The 25,974-nt window shown below is 43.5% G+C and overlaps 1 protein-coding gene across 2 annotated transcripts in view; it reads left to right on the forward strand.

Moving 5' to 3' along the window:
- ache (acetylcholinesterase (Yt blood group)) overlaps positions 1 to 22,447 on the forward strand; it is a 35,992-nt gene extending 13,545 nt beyond the window's left edge. For both annotated transcript variants that reach the window (XM_078276158.1, XM_078276157.1), the window contains 8 exons: positions 7,354 to 7,876; positions 8,831 to 9,054; positions 9,688 to 9,948; positions 11,674 to 11,896; positions 13,199 to 13,432; positions 14,619 to 14,811; positions 15,119 to 15,297; positions 16,665 to 22,447. In XM_078276158.1, the coding sequence (XP_078132284.1) occupies positions 7,444 to 7,876; positions 8,831 to 9,054; positions 9,688 to 9,948; positions 11,674 to 11,896; positions 13,199 to 13,432; positions 14,619 to 14,811; positions 15,119 to 15,297; positions 16,665 to 16,786 (1,869 nt within the window). In that variant the 5' untranslated portion in view covers positions 7,354 to 7,443 and the 3' untranslated portion in view covers positions 16,787 to 22,447. The remainder of the gene's footprint in view (positions 1 to 7,353; positions 7,877 to 8,830; positions 9,055 to 9,687; positions 9,949 to 11,673; positions 11,897 to 13,198; positions 13,433 to 14,618; positions 14,812 to 15,118; positions 15,298 to 16,664) is intronic.
- The last annotated feature ends 3,527 nt before the right edge of the window (positions 22,448 to 25,974 follow it).

Genomic DNA, 25,974 nt, shown 5'->3' on the forward strand with positions numbered 1-25,974 from the left:
TGGAAAAAAAGATACACACAAGACTTTTACAGTTGTGTATAAATCCACAGCCTCAAAGTAAAAGAAACGACATTTCATCACGGTTCTTGGTGAGGATTCGATTCAGAATCGATTCCGATTCAAAACTGATTCTCAATTGAATAAATAGAAAAGGGGGGCACTATTTTCAGCCTCTTACGCCACTGAAATACATTATGAAACATAACTGGCAGTTAAGCTAACAGGTCTTGATGAAGGTCACTGTCTGACTACTCTGGATCAACGACAATACATGTCCAGGATAATTGCCTCACATTCGGCGACGCCGGATGTTCTGCTGTGTGTGTGCTGCCGTGCTCAAACTCCATTCGCTTCGGGAAACGGCAACAAAGTATAGAGCTAGCGAGCTACACGCTACTGCAGCAAGGCAGGCCTGCTTGGTTCTTTCGGGGAATGATTGTAAAGATATGCAAAGAATATGTTTAGGGCATCTCTAACTGGGACGTTTTGGGACCGATTGGTGGGATCGCTGTGGACAAAGTACACACAGTGATACACTGGTAAGAGCAAATGAGGTTTAATGTATCCAGCTAATTTAAATAGCTCACGTTACTGTATCGTGTCAACAGTTAACTTCATCTAACATGGCTCTGCAGAATAGTTTTTTGCCTATAAATGCGCAACAATGGCTGGAGACAGTTGTCTCCCACCTGTCAGGTTGGGAGGCTCTTGTTTTGCAATGTATGGTTGTCATAGTGACAGGATTAGCTTGGAGGTGCTGTAAGGGATAGGGGGCAGCTGTGTGTGCGTGTGTGTGTTTGTGTGTGTGATGTATTGATACTATTTCTGAACACACTCCCTCTCGGCAATATTAGTATGGAGAATCTATTTTGGTGATGTCACCTTTCGCTGTCCCCCACGCACGCACACACACACGCGCGCACACACGCACATTTAAACAGACAGGGAGATAATATTATCAATGGACTTCCAACATGGATAGTGTGATTACATTGAATTCATTAATTAAATTAATTTCAATTAATTAATTTAACGAGAATTGATTATTTTAACCCAGCCCTATAACGCATCGATTCATCGTCGCAGCTCTTAATATATTCAGTCCAGTAACAAGTCTTTACTAAGCTTACTAGTCTAAGTACTAGTCTTAGAGTTTACTGAAGACTAGTACTGATATTGTTTGTGCTGCTTGTGCTAAGATTAAATTTTTCCATTAGGGAGGATACAGCAAACAGACTGCCGACGGTTATTTCCATAGAGATTATTGACATTGAGATGAAATGTATGGAGTGAAGAGCCTATGCATTGCAGACATTCCAAACCAACCAACAATACCCTGCTGCAGTATGCCCCAACTGTTTTCCTATGCATTAGTCCCAATTTAAAGTGCTCATATTATGCTTTTTGGCTGTTTCCCTTTCCTTTATTGTGTTATATATTTTTTTGTGTACTATATGTAATTGGTTTACAAAGTGAAAAAGCCCAAAGTCCCCCCCAAAGGGACTTACCATCTCCAACAGAACACTGTTCACAAACTGCTCCAAACAGCTCTATTGTAGTCCAGCCTTTACTTCACTTTGTAACACACGTTATAATGCTCGCCTAGCTGCTAGCGTGGCACGCCCTCATACTTCTGACTGGCTAGTAGTCCTTACCTAGGTACTGTCAGGGCACGCCCTCATACTCTGCTTCTGACTGGCTAGTAGTCCTTACCTAGGTACTGTCAGGGCACGCCCTCATACTCTGCTTCTGACTGGCTAGTAGTCCTTACCTAGGTACTGTCAGGGCACGCCCTCATACTCTGCTCCTGACTGGCTAGTAGTCCTTACCTAGGTACTGTCAGGGCACGCCCTCATACTCTGCTTCTGACTGGCTAGTAGTCCTTACCTAGCTACTGTCAGGGCACGCCCTCATACTCTGCTCCTGACTGGCTAGTAGTCCTTACCTAGGTACTGTCAGGGCACGCTCTCATACTCTGCTTCTGACTGGCTAGTAGTCCTTACCTAGGTACTGTCAGGACACGCCCTCATACTCTGCTTCTGACTGGCTAGTAGTCCTTACCTAGGTACTGTCAGGACACGCCCTCATACTCTGCTTCTGACTGGCTAGTAGTCCTTACCTAGCTACTGAGCATGTGCGACTCCCAACCAAGACGAACAGAAGTGAGATGTCTCACTCTGTAGCTAAAACAGAGAGCTCAACACACAGGGTGAAAAGAGGAGCTGCAGCAATGTGTAGTACAGTAAAAATATGTGAAATATTTTGAAAATTAAACCATGTAAACCTATTCTGATATAACCTCTTAATACAATTATGAACCTGAAAATGAGCATAATATGAGCACTTTAATGCCAAGTCCAAGTCATGTCTTTGAAGTCTAATCTGATTCCAATAGGAAGTTTTCCATATGGTTCAGACTTGGTAACAATGTGGCTATTTGTAGAAATGTCACTGCAGATAGATTGTATCCTCTTGAGTAACTAATGAGGGTGTATGGAAGCCACAGTTAGGATTAGTAGTTGAAAGCATAATATCCAACAGCATGTCAGTCCATCGCTGGGTCCAGGAGGAAACTGGAGCCCACACGGATGTTTCTTTAATTACTTTTTATTAGGTGCAAGGACAGCAGAGCGCTGCAGTTTACTCCTGGGCTCAGCAACCCACTGACATCTACATTGATTTGCCTTTCCATCTATCCAGGGTTTCCACAGGGTCTTAAAAAGTCTAACATTTCAAAATTCATAATTGTAGGCCTTAGAAAGTCTTAAATTCGCAGAAGTATTGTATTACAGGTCTTAATTTTCCTACGCCAATGTAATGCTACCTCTAATCTAATGCTCATTGAAATGTTCCCTCCGCTTTAGAATGTTTTTTTTATTTATTCTGTCGCTAGTCTAAATATAAATAACTGTATTATGACTACAAATGAGACCAACATGCAACCTATATTGCAGCCACTCTAGATTATATAGTCAATGAGGAAATCGGGGAATTGTTTCAGACAGTGTTTCCGGACTCTGACATCTGACTTTTTTTTTTTGATGACGTGATATAGGTCTTAAATTTCATTCATAATGGTCTTAAAAATGTCTTAAATTTGACTTGTAGAAACCCTGCTAATATGTATCAACTGTCATTGTAAACTGAATATCCTTATTCCCTTATTAGCAGGGCCTGAAGTTAACTTTTTTGGCCACCAGCCACTGTGGCAGGTGGATTTTCAAATCCACCTGCCACACAGGCTTTTTACCAGACAATTTGCATGTGCGCAAGAATCATTGTTGGACTTAAGAATACATATTTAAGTGCTGACAAGTTATTAATGATTTACTGCTGTCGTAAATCAGCCTCTCACGAACCTTGCCATTGTCACCAACTGTCCACTTGGTCTTCTTTTACAGTTCTTTGAATCATCCTCATCTGTTTATGGCTTGCTTGTTTCAGCCGGCCTTCATGCCGCCACATTTTTTGAGCTCAGTGCCAAGCCAATGGCAGACTTGGTTGAAATGTGAAAGAACAACAGTAGCAAAAAAACAACAACTAATAAATCACTCATATCTCACTGGCTACCCGCCAACGTGACCGGTAGATTGACAGTTTCGCCCGCCAATGGAAAAAGTCAGTTGTTAAAATTTGGGTGGATAAAGGTTAAGACACACTTGTTGACTCTGACTAAATATGATACAAATAGAATTCAGAATGTTGGTGACAAAAGAAATGTCCCTTCCCCCAGCACCATCAAACTATAAATACATGTCTCTTATACAGTCTCTTAGAGTTATAAAGTTCCATAGTATGTGGATATACATATCTGGTAAGTTAATCCATCAAACGGTGTGGCATTTACCAGGGTTTTACTCTGATGCCTTTTTATAGTTCCCTCATGACCATGCACCTGTCTCAGCCTTTGTTGTTGAGTACTGAGGGGCTTTTAACACGCATGCTGAAAGAAAATACATTCCCTCCTTCACAGTGGAAACTTGGTAACCGAGATTTCAGCAATTGCAGTAGGGTTTCATTATTATATTATAATTATATATATTATATTATCTTTTTTTTTTTTTTTGGAATCTCTGGATGGAATCAGAACAGCGGAAGATGTGAATCAGATATCAGATATGTTGCAAATGTTTTGAAATACACACTGTGTAATGTAGGTGAAAATTGCATCACGATATCAAATAATCCAATCAGTTGGGGTATGTGAGCAGTGCAGTGTGAGCAGAGCAGCATAGAGAATGTATCTGAGTCTCAACATTGGTGTTCTCGATTACTCCAAGGTACTCCATTCCACTGAGCAAACGGCATTCAGGTACAACATTGAGAGACCCACGGGACCGCCGGCAATTTCAGCCGACTTTACTGTTTTTGCGAGGCTGTAGGGGGCTCCGTTTTAAAGCTAGTGTGAAGATAAACTAGAGAACCTAAGGCATCCATTGGACATGTCATGCTTGCTTGTTGGGAAGGGGGCTAAATAACGCTCCAAACTGGCATGGCCATTTTAAAAGGGGTCCCCTGACTTCTTACCTCAACATATCTAAATGAAAATGCAGTCTATAAGTACCCACAAGTCTCCCCTTTACTGACATGCCCACTTAATGCTAAACCCATGCAGTTTTTGTCATGCTGTATAAATGTGTTGTTTCCGCCTATTGTACAAAGGGTGTATTTGACTATTTCTGCATGCCGGGGTCCCTAAACAGTCTTGGAATTGCACAAATTGGGTGTGACTGGAAAGTTAAGACTTTTGGATTCAGTGAGGCCAATTGTATTCCTGTGTGATGATGTTAGTCCCAACCATTTTTTAAAAACTTGACCCCACTGTCCATTCAGAGAATTATGGCTTTCCTAGGTATATTGATGAAATGGGAAGTGGTTTCCAGAAGTGCTTGCTATCCAATCTTGCAAAAATCTCCGTTAAAAAGGTTTTGATACCAAACCACAGCATTATTTTTTTCTATGGTGTTCCTTAAAGGTGCAATATGTAATATATTTACTGTATTATTTAAAAAAATGACCACAATGTGTCATCAAATATTAAGGAAACATGCTAAGGTGAAATGCTGTGTTTTCTGACAACAATGCTAAAGCCAGTATTTTCTCCTTTTGAAATTTCTGTTCTGGGGCAGAATGTCTGTTTGTGTTTTGAATTTGAAGCAGGACGTTTTACATCCAATCACAGTAATGATGTTAACACATACATCAGACGATAGACGGGCAATTTAGTGAAATCCCTGCAGTCGTGGTCTTGACCGGTCTTGAAATAAAATCCCGAGTCCTCTTTATCCGAGACCGAGACAAGACCGAGTAAAAAATACGGTCGAGACGAGACCGAGACCTTCAAAAAGTGGTCTCGAGACCAAGGCCGATCTCGAGCACTACAACACCGATCTGTATGTTTAGCTGGATCCATGTCATATTATGGGATGTGATGGAAGACTGAATCCTGCAGAGTGCACCCAACAGCTGTTACTTCTGAACAGAAGCAGAAGCAGCTTGATTCTACTGTTACACTGTCATGTTATCTGGGCTGTGGAGCAGCCAGACACCGTCAGACTGCTGTTGTCTTGGTGTTGTGTTGAATATTTAATAAGTCTTTTCTGGGAAGTCGCTGCCCACCTACGCAGCTACATTAACTGATAACCTGCATCAGGGTGTGTAGACGTCCTGAAGAAGCCCGCCTCACACGTGTTTACCTAGCTGCCATCCATTAGATATTCATTTTAAAAATGATATGACCATGTTGTGATATCATTTTACCACACATGTTCTGTTGTCCTAATGAATGATTCCAAGCAAATCGTTACATCAATGTATGTGTTGAGAATTGTCTGATGTAACGCATCACAGTTATAATCCATTAGATAAACATAATTTCTGTTTCATTATTTTATACATGATTTGCATCTATTTTCCATATTGTATATTGATTAGTCAGACCTTAGAGAAACCTTTTTTTTTTATTTATTATTATTTTTTTTTATTTTCACATTTGATCCATCTCTGTAAAATAAGTCTGAGCTTCATTTCCATCTATATCTTTTACATAGAAATTATTCGCGTGGCACACCCACAGAGATTTGCCGCCACTGGAAAAATATATTTTTCTTGATTAGCGATTGGCCGAGAATAGATCAAAACGGAATGTACCAATTTGTACAGTTCTCAGCTGTGATCCATAATGAAAATCATGCGGAATTTAGCGGACAGTTTTTCTGCTAAGGGTCGACGTGTGTTAACATTATGAGTATTTTATTTTATTTGTTAATGTTGTTCAAAATCTGCTGAAAATCTGCAGAAAATTCTGTTGAATTCTGCATCTGCAGAGTCCGTCTGCCTTGGTGATTAGTGGAGTATTCATCACTTGACCTAAGAATTAGCCTGACGAGCCAGAGCCACATCAAGATGTTGGGTCTGGGAACTCACCATTGACAGGGCTCAATCCGAGGGGCGGGATAAACGGTTGTCTTTCAACTTCCCTCTGCACTCATAGCCAACCAGAGCAACGCTAGTTGATAGATTAAACTTTTGCCGTATACGGTCGGCAAAACTCCGAACTCCGAATCTTCCTTTTTTAAGAATGACTTCAGTGCTTAACTCCAAGTCTTCCAGAGTCACGGCCAAAGCCGATTCCAAAGACCGCTGTTCGCCAGCAGCAGCAGCCATCTTCTTTGTTTTCAAGTAATAGCAGGGAATTCACGCAGAACCGTCGCAACTCTGCCGTCATTATGTTAAGCCCGCCCACCGACTCTATACACGATGTGATCGGCCTGACCAGAGTTTGGTTTTTCTAGCTCGCAAGCCAGCGGAGAGTTGCTAGACGACCCTGGCTGCAAATTAGATTTGCTGCCGCTAGGGTGCGTCTAGATTTCTACGTCTTAACTTCTAGGACAACCCTTTTGTATCCAGATATGTGAACACCTACCAGGGTTTCCTCCAGTAGTTTATAGTGGAGGTGCCCCGCCTCACCTAAAATCAAATGTTAATAAAAACAAAAAACCTCTACCAACAAGTTAAGATATGCAAACAGCCCATTCGGGCACAATCGGGTCAGGCAAGAGCTCGCCACCTCTGCCATCACATTTTAGATGGTGAACCTTTTTGAATGATACCAAGACATTGTTTCAAGATCTGGTTTGAATCTGAATAGAGAATATGTGATTCCATGTGGCATTTAAGAGATGTGTGACCAGTATCTGTCTGAACAAATCTCTGAATCTACCTTGATGACACTTCCTACTTCCTCTGTCCTATCATCTGATTTCTCCCTCCCTCTGTTCTCCATCACTCTCCTTTAGTATAATCACATTAGTCTCTCTCTGTCTCTCTGTCTATCTGTCTATCTGTCTGTAGAGCTGAGGGGAAGCAGAGACCCTGCCCTCCCTGATCGGAGAGGGAATCACGACCACAGCTCCTGCCGCACAGACCGCCTTTGCCTCCGTCATGCAGACCTCGCTCCTTCTCCTCCTTTCCCCAATCCTCGTCCTGTCCTTCCTCATCCCCGCCTGCTCCTCCCAGAGTGAGGCAGACCTTACCGTTCAGACGCGCACCGGTCGAGTCCGCGGCTTCCGCACGCCTGTGATGGACCGAAGCTACGTCACCTCTTTCCTGGGCATCCCCTTCGCCGAGCCACCGGTAGGGAAGCAGCGTTTCCGTCGCGCTGAGCCCAAGCGTCCGTGGACGGGGGTGTACGACGCCAATGCCTACCCCGACGCCTGCTTCCAGTTCGTGGACACGTCGTACCCAGGCTTCCAGGGCAGCGAGATGTGGAACCCCAACAGAGATATGAGCGAGGACTGCCTGTACCTCAATGTCTGGGTGCCCTCCTCACCCAGGCCGCACAATCTCACCGTCATGGTTTGGATCTACGGCGGAGGTACTTGGTCACAACTTATTCACAATGAGACAAAATATAAATCAGTTAGACATGACTCATTCTTCCAGTGAAGATCAGCAGTGCACCAGGTTGTACCTTGCACTCCAGCAGGGAGCATAAAAGATTACTGTATATGAGAACCTTGTACTTGCTTTTCTGGTGCTGATGATGGATCAATGAAAATTAGGAGAGACTGGGATGGGGCTGGAATTCTACTTGCCCGAAGTCAATTTTTACTACCCCCTATACAGAAAAAAACTAAGATAATGGCGAGCCTCCTTGTTCCAGGACGCCTATAAAAAAAACTCTTTCGCTCGTATGCAGCCATCCTCTTCTTCTTCTTCTTCACAGCCGCCAGTCATGCGTTACTAGCGCCAACTCCATTCTTGATTGGCCAGCGGCTTGTTTAAATCAAGTCATCAAACAAGCATTCTCCGATGTGGGCAAGGGGAGGGGGACAAGAGAACGATAATGTAATTTATGATACAATAATGATTGAAACCTTTTGCCCGAACGGGCAAGTGAGATGTTGTACAGTATTTACTTGCCCGATGTGGCAAGATCTTGATTCAAAGATCTGAATTAAGGTTAATAGGTTCTGGTTAATATACATGCTTTACACCCGCCTCTCCACCAATCACAGGGGCTTGGCACTCCCCACAGACAACAATTCTCTGTAGAGTTTAGATAACATCCCCACATCATGGCTAACTACTGGAGAGATTTGACCAATTTTCAGGTTATAAAGTAAAAATACAGAAAAATCAGACAATCCAATCCAGACTATGACAGTGTCTTTCGTTTCCTTTGGACACCTCTAGACATTAAACATTTCCGACCATATCCTTGAAACACTGTGTCTTGGATTTATAACCACAGGCAAAGCTTCTGTCTGTGTGTGGGAGATTGTGCTACAATGGGTTGACACCACACTGTGATATTTAACATTCCCAGGGTTCTACAGTGGGTCCTCTTCTCTGGACGTGTACGATGGCCGTTACCTAGCTCACAGTGAGACAGTCATTGTGGTTTCCATGAACTACCGGATCGGCGCCTTCGGCTTCCTCGCTCTGCACGGCAGCTCTGAGGCTCCCGGCAATGTGGGTCTGCTGGACCAGAGGATGGCACTGCAGTGGGTACAAGATAACATCCATTTCTTTGGTGGAAACCCCAAACAGGTTAGTTTCTCTCTGCTTTGATTTGTCAATCCCACTGGTTCTCAAACTGTGGTACAAGTACCACTGGTGGTACGCGAGCTCCCTCTAGTGGTACGGGGATGTAATTAATTAAGCGTTTCTTTGCCTTGGTATAAGCTTGCTAACGTTCATGAACAAAGTTACGAGCTGTGATGGTAAGATAGGTAAAATGAACGGTTCAAAACACTGAAATCGTGGCTCCAAACGGGAACTATTAGGAAGTGCAGATGAGGAGGAAAATATTTGGAGCAGCCCTGTTGAAACTATAGTGGACGAGCACAAGTGCTAGTCGCTACTTAAGCAGCGGCGGTGAAGTCTCCACAGCGCCTGCTAGCGAGTTACCTCAAATTTAGATGGGAACGGAGGGGAAGTACAGCGTGGCTGTGGCTGTCAACAATAAATATTGTTTTTAGGAATAAACCTTCCTCCTGCGTGAACTGTCCATAGCTGAATAGGGTAGGCCTATGCTACTCTATTTTAATGTGGGCCATAATGGTGGTATTTAGAGAGCCTAATATTTTCTGAAGTGGTACGTGGTGTGAAAAGTTTGAGAAACACTGGTATTCCTTCTACACAAAGAGCTAATTTTGACCCTTGCTGTCTTTTACTAAACAGGTGACTATCTTTGGTGAGAGTGCCGGTGCTGCTTCAGTTGGATTCCACCTCTTGTCTCCGGACAGCCGGCCAACCTTCACCAGGGCCATCCTCCAGAGCGGGGTCCCCAACTGTCCCTGGGCCTCGGTCAGCCCCGCAGAGGCCCGCAGACGGGCCACCTTGCTGGGCAAACTGGTTGGCTGCAACGGAGGCAACGACACCGAGCTGGTGGACTGTCTGCGCGGTAAAACTCCACAGGAGCTCATCGACCAGGAGTGGCAGGTAATGCAGACTCAGTCAGGAAACAGTCAGTGAAGTTCACTTCATCCTTTTAGGCCTTGATGCACAGTCATCACCACACACTGAGTCAAAATAAACTAGAGCACTGAATGTGGATTAGTCCGCCGGAATAGTCCCTAACAAACGCATAATTTCCTCCTGTTTTAATAATGTTTGTTAAAACCTGCAAGGCCCAGCTGTTTAAGGAAAGACTGAGGCTCTCTTAAAAATAAAACTATATATTTGTGATCTGTTTGTTTTTACATCTTCAGTAGGAAACAGTGATCTTGGAGCTCAGAGCCACAGACAGAGTAGGGAAGTCAGACAGTATTGAGAGATGGACTAACCCATTATTGGTTTGGGTCTTTTCATGAAAATTGTTGACAATAAGAAAAAGCCTTCGAGTTTGGCATTTTGGCCGTCGCCATCTTGGTTTTCTGGAGCCAGAAGTGACCATATTTGGATGAGAGCGTGAAGCTTGGGAAGAGTGCTAAGCGAAACACAAAATTGCCAGCTAGTGCTAGCTGGCTTGGTTAACAAGGTGCATCCATATTTCACGTTAACATGTTAACTTGGTTGCTAATGTCGGCTAGCGAAAAAACTAAATGTACTTACCCGAAAACAAACGAACAGCCAACTGCTTAGAGCGTCTGTTAGTACAAGCGACCAAAATGTTACAACTAACTTTGAAACTTTGAACTTTGAAAACTTTGTGTGAAAACACACAGTGAGAGGGTCAACGTTTGAGACAAATACACAGACAAAACCCCCAAAAAAAGTTCACGGCTAATTTAATCCACACCATCAGTGCCATGAATAAGCATTGCTAAGCCACTGTCTTGATTGCCAGGTTGCCATGGTAGCGTCTTGTCAATCACGAGGTAGCCATCCCCTGCTTCATCGTCTATTTTACTCTAAATGGGACCGTGATTTACTAAATGAACATCATGCTGTGTTAAAGAAGACTTGAAAGTAGCAAGTGAGGCAATAAACTCGTTGATTACTGAGGTAATAAATAAAGTGAGAAAATTAGATAGAATGCAGGTATTAGGCCCCACCTTTGCTTTACTTTTCAGGCCCGGAGGTTGCCATTTGTTTAGGACCCATGGCACACCAGATCAGTGTTGCCAACTTAGCTTAACTTTGTCGCGACTTTTCAGACTCCCTTAGCAACTTTTTTTCACGAAAGCGACTAGCGACAAATCTGGCGACTTTCTGTAGAAAAGACGCTAGTATCGTCCGGCGAGCATGCAAGGTCTTTCTATCTTGTGGCCGCCAACACAGTCACCTCTTTCTTCTGTTCTGTGACTGGCAACCCCCCCCTCTCTCCTTATGTGCAGCAGCACTGCGCTGGCCCTGGGCATCCAGTCCTTCGTGACAGAACCCAGCCACCCTTCTTTGAGAATTCTTTATCAACTTTCTCCTCCCTTTTGTAGAGTTTCTTTTTTTTACTTCAAATGATAGCGTAATGACCGCAACAATATGCAAATGAGCGTATGACGTCATCTAGCTACTTTTAGCGACTTTTGGAGCTAGTGCTAGCTACTTTCATTGGAATTGGAGTTGGCAACAATGCACCAGATGTGCTGTGTTGCAGCACGTCTACCAGACTACAGGGTGAGACATAAGTGAACTGTAGTGCTGGCCTGGATGCAGGAGTCTGTTGCATGTCATTTCACAGTCACTCAGATCAACTCAGTGGTCTGTTTGTCATCCTGTTCTGAGCAGGTCCTGCCGTGGTCAGCCCTCTTCCGGTTTTCATTCGTCCCTGTTGTGGATGGTGAGGTTCTGCCAGACACTCCTGACGCCATGCTCAGCTCTGGCAACTTTAAAGACACTCAGATCCTGCTCGGGGTCAACCAGGACGAGGGCTCCTACTTCCTGCTGTACGGAGCTCCGGGCTTCAGCAAGGACAACGACAGCCTGATCTCCAGAGAGGACTTCCTGGAAGGTGAAGCTCACTCACAGCTGGAAAGAATTTGTTTATATGATTGCAGAATTTGACAATTCTGTTAAGGTCACTGCACAATGACGCTTTGGCTACTTTGAACGCGTAACGTATGCAGACCGGAGCAGATGTATCGTTTAACTGGCTACAACTGCAGCGCGGCACACGGCGTAGGATTGTGTGAGTCACAGGCGAGATGGAAAGCTTTTGCACAGCGCTGCGAAACGTCAGCCTACTGTCAGCTGTTATCAAATGACGCAGGTGAGGGGAAACAAGACATGAAAACAGAAACTCTCAAAACCAAACTGCCTATACACTCAGTGACAGTTGTTAAGGCATTTCCTGTCTATCGGTAGTTTCATTTAAACAGAATACAGAGACTTTATGATCCATGTCTGTGTAAAAGGGGCGCACACACCTACCGTTAAAAATATAAATAGAAGTCTGTCCTATGTCTACGTTTTGTAGAGTGGATCTCCGCGGAGAAAACGCACCACTACCCGCTGCTCTTGTGCCAGGTGTAGCCAGTTTCATTGACTATACTGGAAGCGTAGTGTTGGAACATCCACTCCACATGTGTCGCACGTGTAGTGTAGCCAGCTTGTGAGTCCAAAATGTCACGTTTCGGAACAGGATTAATTTTCTGCATTTTTTCCCCGCATCCCTAGCAAACATTTTGATGTGTTAGGAGAAGGGGAAGGTATCCGGAAATGCACCACAGGAAGATGCTTGCAGAGTGCAATGTAGTCTTTCATAACTCAGATAGTCTACTATCAACAGGTCGGATGGCAGTATCCAAGAGGATGATGATGAGGAGGAAAATGGAAGAGTGGAAGATGAGTGAACGCAGACAGAAAATGAGAGCAATAGTGTAGTGATAAAGACACAGAGCGACGGGTGCGCAACTCCTTCAGGTGCCAAACGCAAGAAACCACAGGCAGAGAGGACAGCCTAGCGAGGTACCGTCAACGGAGAGAAGCGAGGGATGAAATGAGGAGACGGCAGTGTCGCATTTTGCGAAAGTTTTCGCAACAGCTTAATTAATACGCATCGGACTCAGTGTGCAAGGTGTCTGTGCGTGCCGAATGTTTAGGATGACGGAAACGAAAAAACGAAAACAAATTTCGGACTCAGTGTGCAAGGATCTTTAATGGGATTTTTTAGAGAGAATCATAGAAATCCCAACTATCCACTTCAAAACAAAACCATTACAGGCATGATTCTGCTTTACCACATCATAGCCTCAGTTTTACCTCTAAAATAATAAGAAATGCACCTAAAAACTTTTAAACTTCACTGTGCCAGGTGTCAAGCTGAGCGTACCGCATGCTAACGATATTGGCCTGGAAGCGGTGGTGCTGCAGTATACTGACTGGATGGATGAGAATAACGGGCTGAAGAACCGCGAGGCCATGGACGACATAGTGGGCGACCATAACGTCATCTGCCCACTGGCGCACTTTGCTCGCACCTACGCCCAGCACACTGCCCTCAAGACTAACATGGGAGGAGGGATGAACAGTGGAGGAAACTCCCAAGGTAAGATATGTGAGTGTGTGTGTTTGTGCTAATGTGTTTGGGCGTTCTTAACTGCCAGGATAAGCAGCAGACGTTTGTGAACACACTGTCTACACCAGGAGTCAGCAACCTTAGGCACCATGGTAGCTCAACCAACGGCACACTAGCAATAAGTGTGTGTGTGTGTGTGTGTGTGTGTGTGTGTGTGTGTGTGTGTGTGTGTGTGTGTGTGTGTGTGTGTGTGTGTGTGTGTGTGTGTGGTGTACCGTTGGTCACATTGATAGAAAGTGAAACTTAAATCTGTCAATCTGATCACAATAGGCTGTATATTAACTTATTGGGAGACAGCAGGTAGTTATACTGTTAGAGTATGTCAAATCAAGCATTGAGCACCCTGATATAGCCAAAAAGGCATGATCCTTGTTTCCCAACTATAGAAATAAAATCATCCATAGTCCATTTTATGTTACAAACTGTCAACTGAGTTTTGGACTGAGGCTGGCTGAAGCTTCATCGAGCGCCAGAATGTGGTGGAGCGAGCCAGAGAGTGACTAAAGAGAGAACAAAGCAGAGAATCAGAAATAAAACGTTGTTTCATCACTAGAAATGCAGCTGTAGCAAGCATCTCACTATCACTAACGTTATCCACAGTCATATTTAGACGCAACAAATTATATAAATCCAGCTACAAAACAACCTGAAAGTCGTAAGTTAGAACGGAAGTCCAAAGAGTCGTTCCTATAAAGATGGTACACCTACTCGTCTTGTCGCATTGGTGTGAACTGGCATCTTTCAAAACGTTGCAGAGCGGCGCGTTGCAAGTAGTTGTAAGTTTCAACTCGTCTTGTCACGAATCTTTGGTCTGAACTGGAGCTTTGCGCCACTGTGAAGATTCGACTGTAAGATTGGCAGTCGAATCAGGCTCCTTCAATCAAAGAATTGCATACATATGACTGCTCCTCCTGGTAGATAGATAAAGCATTGCAGCTGGTTTCCCCTTGTTCACTTGTGTGCTAACGGGTGTTATGAGGCAGCGATGCGTTCAGTACATCATTAAGGGGGGATCCATTCCAGCCAAAGACCTGGCGGGGACCCAGCAGGGTATCCAAACAAAACATATGACCAGCATCTGCAGAGGGTGTTAATGTCAGACCATTGGTGTAGACACAAAATAACCACTCATCCCTTTCTCCTCCTGCTCCTCAAGGAGGGGTCTACCTCTACCTGTTTGACCACCGAGCGTCCAACCTGGCATGGCCGGAGTGGATGGGTGTGATCCACGGCTACGAGATTGAGTTTGTCTTCGGCCTGCCACTGGTGAAGAGACTCAACTACACCATAGAGGAGGAGAAACTGAGCCAACGCATGATGAAATACTGGGCCAACTTTGCACGAACTGGGTGAGGCATCTCACAGAGTGAAAAGAATGAATCTGCTATGTACTTGACTGTAACTAGTGCAGTGCCCGTTCAAAGCGTTGCCTGTTGGAAACGGGCAACATAATTGGCCTCCTGTATTGCCTCTTTGCAGCTTTCTACAGAACCATTGTACCTTAAGATTTAAGTACTGACGTTGCTCGGCTGTTGAATTAGACTGGCTTTGTTTTAGCTGAGTGGACCTTAGAATCTGGCAACTGAGTGTAGAGATAATGTTGAAAATCCATTTTTTTCTCCATTTTATTTTCATCGTCTGTACCTCCCCTGTCAGAAATCCCAACGTGAACCATGACGGGATGGTGGAGAGCAAGAGGCGCTGGCCTGTGTTCACCGTCAGCGAGCAGAAACATATCGGACTTAACGCTGAATCAGTGAAGGTCTACAAAGGTCTGAGGAACCAGATGTGTGCTTTCTGGAACCGCTTCCTGCCACGCCTCCTCAACATCACTGGTAAACACTACTTCTAAACACTGCTCAACACATGACATCTGTACTGAATACAGGTATTCACTAGGCATTGTCCTCCCAGTTAAACTTATGGCACAGTCACACCAGAAGGTAACACAACATTATAGGTCTGAAGGTGTCCCTAAAAGGCTCTCATCATAAATTCTCAAATAAAAGCCGCTAATCAAATATAAGCCAAGTCTCAAATAAAGTCACACAAACGGATAAAGAAAAATCATTACAGAACAGTGTACTGAGCAGGACATGTGTTATGGTAAATACAGCAGAATGTACATTTCCATAGATGGTTGACTTTATTTAAAGGTCCCATACTGTAAAAAGTGTTCCATGTCTTTTTTGATTATAAAGCCGGTCGAGGTGCTATATAATTACTGTGAAAGTATCAAAATGCTCAGTTCACAGGTAAATGCACACAGCCTGTGATCAGAAACTGTGCCTTTAACTAACTGTCAGGACTTGTGATGTCACAACTATACTATATACTGTATAGGTAGAAAGTGGCACTACAGTGTCGTTACAGTCATTCCCGGCTGCAATGATGGTGCAGAGACTCTGAGAGCGCAGATGCGGAAGATGCAGAAACACTGACCAATCAGAGCAGACTGGGCTTTTACTGGAAGAGACAGGCGCTAAAACAGAGCGTTTCAGACAGAGGTTTTTTTTTTTTTTTACATAAAAGCATGGAAACATGTTCCAGTAAAAACCCTAAATACAAGTATTAATCTGAAAATCAGCATGAAATGGGAGCTTTAATTTGGTGTCAAGCTAATATCAAAGAACCCTAACATCTCCTACAGATCTTTCACATCAAAAGCCTTTTTTCTAACTTAGAGAACAGACACCACTGTCGCACAACTCCTCTCCAGTGCACAACGTGTGGAGTTTATGCCCTTTGACCTGAGGGACCTGTTACCTTTTCATTTAAAGAAAGTGCTGAGTGTCATTGACAGTAGCTGAAAGGCCCCGACACACCAAGGAGATCGTCGGTGAGCGTCCGTCGCCCTAGTTTTTGCGCTGTGTTACGTACCGTAGTTACTCGTCGGCCCTCATCTGCTTTTTTTTGGCAGCTTCAACAAGTCAAATAGACTGTTACAAGATGTTAAATCAGCGTTTTTGGCCCAGACACATTCGACGAAAAGAGATGTAAGGCGACACCAGAGTCGGGCTCCGTCGCCACTAGTTATTTCACGTCTGCTTGGTGTGTCAGCACCTTAAGGCCTCCTGCACACTGCCTGCGTGGCGTGAGCGTGGCGTTTCTGTGGCGTGTCAGTTGCGTGGCAGCAACTCCGATACGGCGGAAAAAAAATCTCAGCGGCTAACCACTCTCTCCGCTGTGTCTCTCCTCTCAGACAACATAGACGAGGCGGAGCGCCAGTGGAAGGTGGAGTTCCACCGCTGGTCCTCCTACATGATGCACTGGAAGAGCCAGTTTGACCACTACAGCAAGCAGGAGCGCTGCACTGAGCTCTAAGAGACGAGAGAACGCCGGGTGGAGGGCAGAGAGAACAAGACGTGGCTGTTTTCCTCCATAGCCCCTCAGTGAAGTCTAACTTCATTCAAAACTTCTTCTTTTTTTTCTTCCCTGTTTCAATCCACACACAAACACAGGCACTGTTGATCGTTATTTGTATTATTTATACTATTTATTTATGTGTTGTATTTTTTTTTTCAGGAATTTGTGTGTGTCTCTGTGGAAATGGGCTATGGAGGGAAGTTGTCATCAACATGTAGGAATATTAGAAATGTCAAAGATGTGTGTGTGTGTGTGTGTGTGTGTGTGTGTGTGTGTGTGGCTGTGTGTGTGGCTGTGTGTGTGGCTGTGTGTGTGTCCCAGTTTATCTGAAACCTCGACAGGTCCATGACACTGCACCACTGCTGGTTTACTGTTGACTCACTTGTCTTTGTGTTGATCTCGTCAACTCATCTTTTGTTTTCGGACGATTCCTTTCTTTCCGACATATCAGGGTTTTTGTTTGTTTTTTGGACTCAACAACACTGTTTTTTTTCCTTCTGTTTTTTTTTTCTGTCGAGGCCTTTTAGTCTTCTTCTTGTTCATTATTATGACCACTATTCCCATTACTGCTCGTGTTCTGCTTCACTTTGTCTTGTGTATTTCTCATGTGCTGGGTTACATCCATGTGTTTCTGTGTGCAAAGGCTCCATGGACAACCACTCCATGCTAGTTTGATTTGTTGGTTTGTAAGTGTCTGACATTCAGTCCGACTGATGTGCGCCTAATTTACAAAAAGAGTTTCAGAATTCAAGAATTTCAAAAGTTCACTTTAAATCAGCTCGACGGGTGAACAGAAACAAGGCTTGTTAATTGTAATGGCACTCCTCAGGTTTGCCCTGGTCAGCAGTTTAGTGCCATACCTGTCACTGTCTAATTTGCATATCAGCGTAGATAGACGGACAGAAATAGGGCGGAGGGGGGGTTGGGCAGAGGAACTGAAAATGTCTACTGATAATGTAAAAAAATAGAAGTCAAAATGTGATACAATATCACTACAAATGCATCTCCTCAAATAAATAAATACGCCCATTATAATGTCAAAATATCCACCTGTGATGCTAATTCCTTTGTAAGTAAAAGATTCCAGGTTTAAGTTTATATTTGTGCTACATTTTGACAAAGTTTTCCATTACAGTGAGAGTGAATCGGTTCGTAGAGGTGGGGACGAGGGATAAAGCAACCTTCTCTCTAGACTCTCTTATTCGTCCTTCAAAAAGCCTAAAGTTAACCCTTTAAATATACAGCGTAACGTGTATGTGTGTACATGTTTGTGTGTTGGCGTGTGCGTCTTTCAATCCAAACCTTTTTGGTTAGATGTAAGAAGTGGGAGCAGAGCCGTAGCTGTGAGGTCACTAGGGCTGGGACTCGCCACTGAGCTCCTGAATCGATTCCATATCGATTCCATAGGGGATATTTCAGTTACAATAACCAATTTTGCTCGGATGTGAAAGAGATTCACAGAAACTTAGGCTGTAAATTGTACAAGGAACCCCTTAAACCTGGTGCATTACTACAAATATTAATGTTGTCATTAAGAATTGACCCCAAAGCAGTTACATAGAGACAGAAGAAAGTGCTTTCTTTAGTGCAGAGGGTGTGATGCTGAGACGGAGACCTAAAGCCAGACCTCACCAGAAAATGGCCATGGCAGTTTTTCCCTCGCCAACATGTCGCCTAACTTCGGAGCGTTGTTTAGCATGACATGGGTTCCTAATATCGTCTAGTTTCATATGACCCCAATATCTTCACTCTAGCTTTAAAAACTGAGCCTCAAAATCAATCTCAGGATTTTATGAATTGATATCGGATCACTCACACATCGATTTGAATTGGAAAATCGATTTTGGACTCTGTCCTAAAATCTCGGCTACAGCCCTGTTTAGGAACCATTACTATACTGAACAACTGTGTGTGTGTGCGTGTGTGTGTGTGTGTGTGTGTGTGTGTGTGTGTGTGTGTGTGTGTGTGTGCCGTCCACTCAGTGTCGTGTACAGCTGTGGTGCATCTCATTAACATTTCTCGCCTCTCTGTTCATTTCAGTCCTCGCTGCTTTAGCTCTTTGTCCCGTTCGTTTCCTCTCACTCCCTTTATATTCCTCCTCGCATCTCCCCTCTCCCTGTTTCTTTCCCTTCATTGGATTTTTTTTTTTTTGTTGCACCAACTGCTAGGGGTGGGAATCACCGGAGGCCCCACGATACGACATTATCACGATACGTGTGTCACTGCACGATGTTATCGTTTATGTCACGATAAAATATTATCGCTTATGTCACGATACAATATTATCATCGCGATACAATATCGTTTATGTCACGATGTGATATTATCGCGTATGCCACGATACGATATCACGATACTTCTGTGACAGTACAGTATTATCGTTTAAGTCACGATACTTATGTCACGATACAATGCTATTGTTTAAGTCACGATACGATATTGTTTATGTCACGATAAGATCTTATTGCGATTTTAAACTCTTTCTGCGATATATTGCAATTTATTACCTTTTTTGCCAACTTCAAATTATGTCCCCAAAGGAAAACTTTGTGTCTTTCTCGCTCACGGTCACCCCTGCTAACCTCACCAAGAAGAAAACAAGCTCAACTGCACCATCTAGTGGACTGAAAAAGAAATAGATTTTATTATTCTAGTACCAAAAAGTTAAATGTGCAATTTATCTAATAAAAGCTCGATACTCGGCATCCGTGTATCGATACAGTATTGCCACAGGAAATATTGTGATACTGTGCTGTGTCTATTTTCCCCCACCCCTACCAACTGCCCAACACTTTCCTCTCCTTCCCCATCCTCCATTCCTCCTCTGTCCTCCCGCATCTGTTCCTCTCCCTCCATCACCGCCCTGTTGCCCTGCTTTCCGCCTCTCACTCTTCCTCCTGTTTCATCTACATCTCGAATCAACTTCCACCCCCCCCGTCTTTCCTGCCCTCTTCCTTTAATCCTTCACTTCCTCCTCTCATTCTTGTGTCAGACCTCCGCTCCCCTATCTTCTCTTCATACCCCCTGTCGTATCTTTCACCTTCCACATCATCTACATTTTCCCCTCTTCTTCATCATCTCCCTTTCCTTCCCCACCCATCTCTCGGTCACGTCGCTCTTCCCCTGCCTCCCCACTCGGCCTCGTGCTCGCTCTCCGTCCCTTCCCCCCATCTCGCTCTCTCTCCGTCCTCCTGCTTTCTCGTTAGTCTAATGGAGGCCGAGTAATTCACTCAGCAGCGGGGTAATGTGAGCGCTGGCTCAGCCCCTGGCCTGTCAGCCAACAGGACACAATGGATGGATGCATGGTTGGGTGGATGGATGGGTGGATGGATGGATGGCAAATAGAGGTGGAAAGGTACAAAGATGAGGCAAGGAGAAAGGGACGAGGGAGGGGGAGAGCGAGGGGAGATGGACGAGGCAGAAGGAGAGGTGGAGATGTGATGAAAAGATGAAAAGACAGTCAGAGAAATGCGTCATTACATAACTCTTGTCCTTAGAACTGTGTGTGCAATGAGAATGAATGATTAAAAATGGAATTAAAAGTTGAAAACCTCATACTCAAAATGACACAAGTCCTTATCAACTGGTTTATTATTAATAAAGTCTAATATCCTGCTCAGATTTTGGTTTCCGGGGCTGAGCCAGGCTTTGCAGGGCCCTTATCTAGGATTTGTCATTTGATTGTTAGTAGAAGATAACACTAGTGGCATGAACAAACCAACATACAATTATATATTTTTTTTTATCCAAAACAACAATAGGCTAAATGTTACATATTTACACATGAATACTGGACTTTTAATTTATATAGAATCACTTATTTATTTGTTTTATTGTGACAGTTTACAGTGAAAGCTTTTATTTAACAGCATTCAAATCTGCAAATATTATATATTATTTTATGTGTACTAAATAATTACATAGTGCAGATAAGTTCCATATACTGTGTGTACATGTTATTATCCTGTTTGCACAAGATGCATGTGTTGTACACATAATTTAGTGTACTTCATAAGTTATACGCTGGTACAATACATATGGATCTTGTGGCCACAATAATGATTTGTGAAGTAGGCCAACCGATCGTGATCCCACAAAATAACCGCGCAAAGATTCCATATGTTGTGTGGAAGTTATTGTTTACTGGGAACACGATAATCCACACACTCGAAAATATACATTAGGGAATATACAAAGGAATTGGCAGTAACTTGATAAATTATCACGTTCCTTTTGACAGCACTCATTTTTTGACTCGCAATCAACGCGCGCACATTCTGTGTTTTGGGCCCCGGGCCGCTCTGTAGTTTGGGAAATCGGGCAGCGATGCAGCAGTAACGTTGTGGATGGCTAGCAGAGACTAAGCTCCTTGAGCAGAAATGGATAAAGAAGAGGATCTTTAGAACGGCAGGTTGAGTTTCAAAGCCCTTCCAGATGGTTCTCTCCACAAGACTAAAGTTATTTGCGTGTATGCTGTCAATGTGAGCTGAGTTCTCAGCGGAGTACGTCCAGTCTCAGATACCACTCCAGCATTAAACACTTGGAAAAAAAAGTACATTTAGAACAGATTAAAAATGTGCCATTAAATGCCAGTTAACTATGGACAATCATGCGATTCATTACGATTTAATATTTTAGTCAATTGACAGCCCTAATTTATTTATTTGGGGGCCCTTTAAGAAAAAAAAGTTACGTTATCGTTTGCAAAATGGGACTTTGGCTGCCTTCTCACACTGTGTGTGTGTGTGTGTGTGTGTGTGTGTGTGTGTGTGTGTGTGTGTGTGTGTGTGTGTGTGTGTGTGTGTGTGTGTGTGTGTGTAATGTACTCACTGTACCTTTCAGTCAACCTCTTTGCCATTTTTATTTATTAACACTGGGTGGGAAGTGAACCAGCGCTCTGATTGGCTGACGGCTGTCCCAGCAAAGTGTCTCTGTTGGCATGTAAAGCTCCTATTTATGGATCGGAGTAGAGTAGTCTAGCTTTAAGAGGAAATAAATATGAATTCAAGGATTGTACCTGATGTCTAAAATACCAGTGAAGAATGCATGTGTGACTGGCTGTGTGAGTGACAGCTCCTCTCATCCAATGGGAGGCCCCGCTTACGCCCTCCTTCCCTTGCCCTCCTATCAGATCCCTGTGCATGTCCCGAACCCGTCCCCACTCTATCCTTCCAAACTTGGACTGTTATTTTCTGTAAAAATTTGTACTTTTGAACAAAACTATTATCAAAGTGACTAATATATCTCTAATGTTAGGTACGTTTAATGTTAGCAATAACGTCAACACATCAGTAAAGGAATATATTTGATATTTAAATGCAGTGAAAATATTACGTGATGAAACAACAGTGATGATGGATTGAGGTTGTGTTTTAAAAGCAATATTATTCGGAGTATAAACATAAAAAACAAAAAATGAGTGCCATAAATTTTTTTATTTTTCCTGTATTTCTTTCTGTTTGTTTGACTTCAGTCCTCTGCCTCATCGTTGTTTGTTCCAGTCACTAGTACTGTAAATGTTGAAGGCTTCTGTAGCTTCCCAGTATGTCTCTGTGTATCATGAATGCTGACTTGGTTAAGCTATAGCAACAGAAATAAAGACACCCTGCTGCTTCTGTCCACGTTGAGCTTTTATTGAGTCCCAGCATGCATCACCGGCTGTTTGATCCACAAGTGTCGGACTACATTACAGCGTTTCCTTCTTCCGTCACTCCCACACAAAGGGATCATTATCAGCGCCTAATAAAGAAAGTAAAAAAAAACGTTGCCAGTATTCAGCAGTTGCATGACATGATCATTGAATGTGTCTTGGATATATTTGTATTCAAATGTATATCTTGTAGGGGTTTGAAGATTCGATCTGAAGGGCCTGATTCGACCATTCTCACGTTCTCCCTCCAAGCGCGTCAAAAAGCGACGCTTGGTCAGGTGCCTTTGGCGTTTTGTTATTGACGCAAAAAGTCTCCTTTGGCGTCATATTTAGACTCGCTTGGTCGGGACTCTTGGCTTCAGTTTTTGACGCTTAGGGTTGGAACGTACGTTTAACTGACACGCGCCACAAGAACGGGACAGTTTGGGTTAGGAAAAGATGGTGGGTGAGTTATAAAATGTACGTTTAAGTGACACGCGGGACAAGAACGGGACACGAAACCCTGGTCTCCTGGGTGAAAATCCTGTGTTGTTTGACCCATCCACCCCTTTCATACTACTCACTAGCGTTGTCGCTCTTCATACTACGTCATCTTACAGCGCCGTGGCCGAGCTGCTGCTATGCCCGGAGCGTCCCGTACGCACGGTAAAGGGTGATCGGTCGGTGTCGGACGCCGAGTGACGCTGACCAAGCGTCAGTATGTGAAGAGTTGGGAGTGAAAACGGGTTGGATTCGACCAATCTCACGGTCGAATCGTCGCAGTGTCTGGAAATGTGGATCGTTCCATTCCGGCTATATGGGGGTGCTGAATGTCCCATTTTACACTAGGACTGGGTCCGCCACTGATTTCCCGAATCGATAATGTCGTTAAGAATTGACCCCAAATCAGTTACATACAGAAGAAAGTGCTTTCTTTAGTGCAGAGGGTGTGATGCTGAGACGAAAACCTAAAGCCAGACATCTGTGAAAATGCCCATGGCAGTTTTTCCCCTTTGCCAAAATTACGGCTATCTTTGGAGCGTTTTCTTAGCACAGCATGAGTTCCTTAGATCGTCTAGTTTCATATGACCCCAATATCTTCACTCTAGCTTTGAAAACTGAGCCTCTTAAAAAAATCTCGGGACTTCATGAATCGATATCAGATCATTCAAATGAAGATTGATTTGAATCGGAAGAACCCAGCCATATTTTACATAGAATTGCTTGGTTTTTCCCAATAAATTGTGAGATATATATATATATATATAAAGCCTATTTTGGTATAAATGTCAACCTATTAATAATACTGTTAATAACAATTAGAAGTAAGGGTACTCACGTGGACAAAAATCAGAAGTGCCAGTACTCAGTACTGCTGAGTACTGAACTCCATTACATGAGTTGATGTTCTGTGGAAGCTCAAAAAACTAGTGTTTCCAGAGGTAATATCACAAGGTTTGTCTTTTGCTTTACTGATAGTAGTTCCATGCTGCCATCTAGTGTCCAATCTGTGTATCTAGACTAGAGCAACTGAAGATTCATGTTTTTTGTCTTGTATTGAACACTGCACAAATCATTTCGTTCTCTGTCATCTAGTATACTCGCTGTCATAATAACAAATATCCATTTCTTTAGTTATTATATTCTTTAATCATAACGAGTTTTAATGTTAAATCTAAACCCCTAGTCTTTAGAATATTTTCAGCACTTTACCTTACTGTCAGACTGCCCTTTACGATGGGGGAACTGAAGCCGTTGTCTATGCTCTCCGCCAGACTCCTTTAACAAAAACGGTCATTTTACCTCGCGGAACACGGGAGTTGTTGCTCTACCGCTGCCTCTATCGGTTAGTCTGTTTGTGTTATTCTGTGACTTTGGTGTTTTGCAGAGTTACTTCAGACTCACCAAAGTCACACAATAACACCAACGGACACACCGATGGAGGCAGCGGTAGACCAGCAACTCCCGTGTTCTGCGAGGTCAAATGACTATTTCTGTCAAAGGAGTCTGGTGGCTTTCGTGAGACCATAGATGTCATTATATTGTATTATTATACAACTCAGGAAACTCAAGTTCCTTTATTAATGGCTTGCTAGTCTCGCATTGCCAGACCTTCCTCCACGGCGCTGCGGAGGAGGGTCTGGCTAGTCCACACGGCATTCTGGGATGGGAGAAAAACGTGCTCCGGTTTATTGGGATTTCTTTAAACCAATCCCAATTGTCTTGGGCTTCCCTAAGCTCCGCACGGTGCCGCTGCAAAATATCAAATCACATATTCAAAAGTTGTTTTAGTCGTGCAACAGAAAACTCAGATTGGGCAGATAGTCTAGCTAGCTGTCTGGATTTACCCTGCAGAGATCTGAGGAGCAGTTAACCATAGTCCTCACAAATCCACCGGAGGTTAGAACGCCAACACAAAGAAAGAGGAAGGGGACGGACATCTGGTGGAATTTCCTACAGCACCGGAGCAATCCCGGAAGTGGAACGTCGTCGATACAGACTAATGGCTTGCTAACATGTATACGAGCAGACTTGATGACTGATTAGAAAGTGAGAGTCACCCAAGAATCTTTAGGCCGTTAAATAATTCCTACAGACCCTTCATGAAGGGTTTACTTATCCCGAAGTAAAAAAAAATATCTGCTGGCAAGCTGAAAAGATCAAAAAAATATAGAGAATTCAGATCCTTTACTTAAGTACAAGTACTAATACCACACTGTAAAAAAAATACTCTGTTACAAGTTACAGTCCTGCATTGAAAATGTTACTTAAGTAAAAGTATGTTAAGTATCATCTGGAAAATGTACTTAAAGTATTAAAAAAAAAAAAAAAACCTAAACGGTTTAGGGCCAAAATACATTTCTGATCTGCTGCTACATTATGAACCACCCAGACCTCTCTGGTGGTTTGGGTCAGCTCTGCTTTCTGTCTCCAGAGTCACAACTAAAGACGGAGAAGCAGCGTTCAGTTTCTATCCTCCACATATCTGGAACAAACTCCCAGAAAACTACAGGTCCGCTGCAACTCTCAGTTCTTTTAAATCAAGGCTGAAGACCTTTCTGTTTGACGCTGCCTTTTATTAAATAATTGTTCTTTTCTTATACTGCACTGTAACTTTTATTCTCGTTACAGTTTTTAATCTTTTTAATTGTTTTTAACTGCTCTTTAATGTTTTATGTGGATTGTGGCGGTGGAGCAGGTCTGTGAGGTAGGAAGGAGCCTGGTTATGGAGGGCTTTGTGGGTGAGGAGGAGGACTTTAAACTGGATGCGTTGGGAAACAGGGAGCCAGTGGAGGTTCTGAAGGACGGGACCGGGTGTGGGTGAGGAGACGGGCAGCAGAGCTGTGGATGTATTGGAGTTTATTTTAAGGCTTTTGCAGGTGAACCATAGAGGATGCTGTTGCAGTAGTCAATTCCGGAAGTGAGGAAGGCGTGAATCACAGGTCCGGCAGCAGGAAAGGTGAGTGATGGGCGGAGACGTACAATATTTCACTCTGAAATGTAGCGGAGTACAAGT

This window comes from Sander vitreus, chromosome 19, assembly GCF_031162955.1.
Source record: "Sander vitreus isolate 19-12246 chromosome 19, sanVit1, whole genome shotgun sequence".
Taxonomy (NCBI): Eukaryota; Metazoa; Chordata; class Actinopteri; order Perciformes; family Percidae; genus Sander; species Sander vitreus.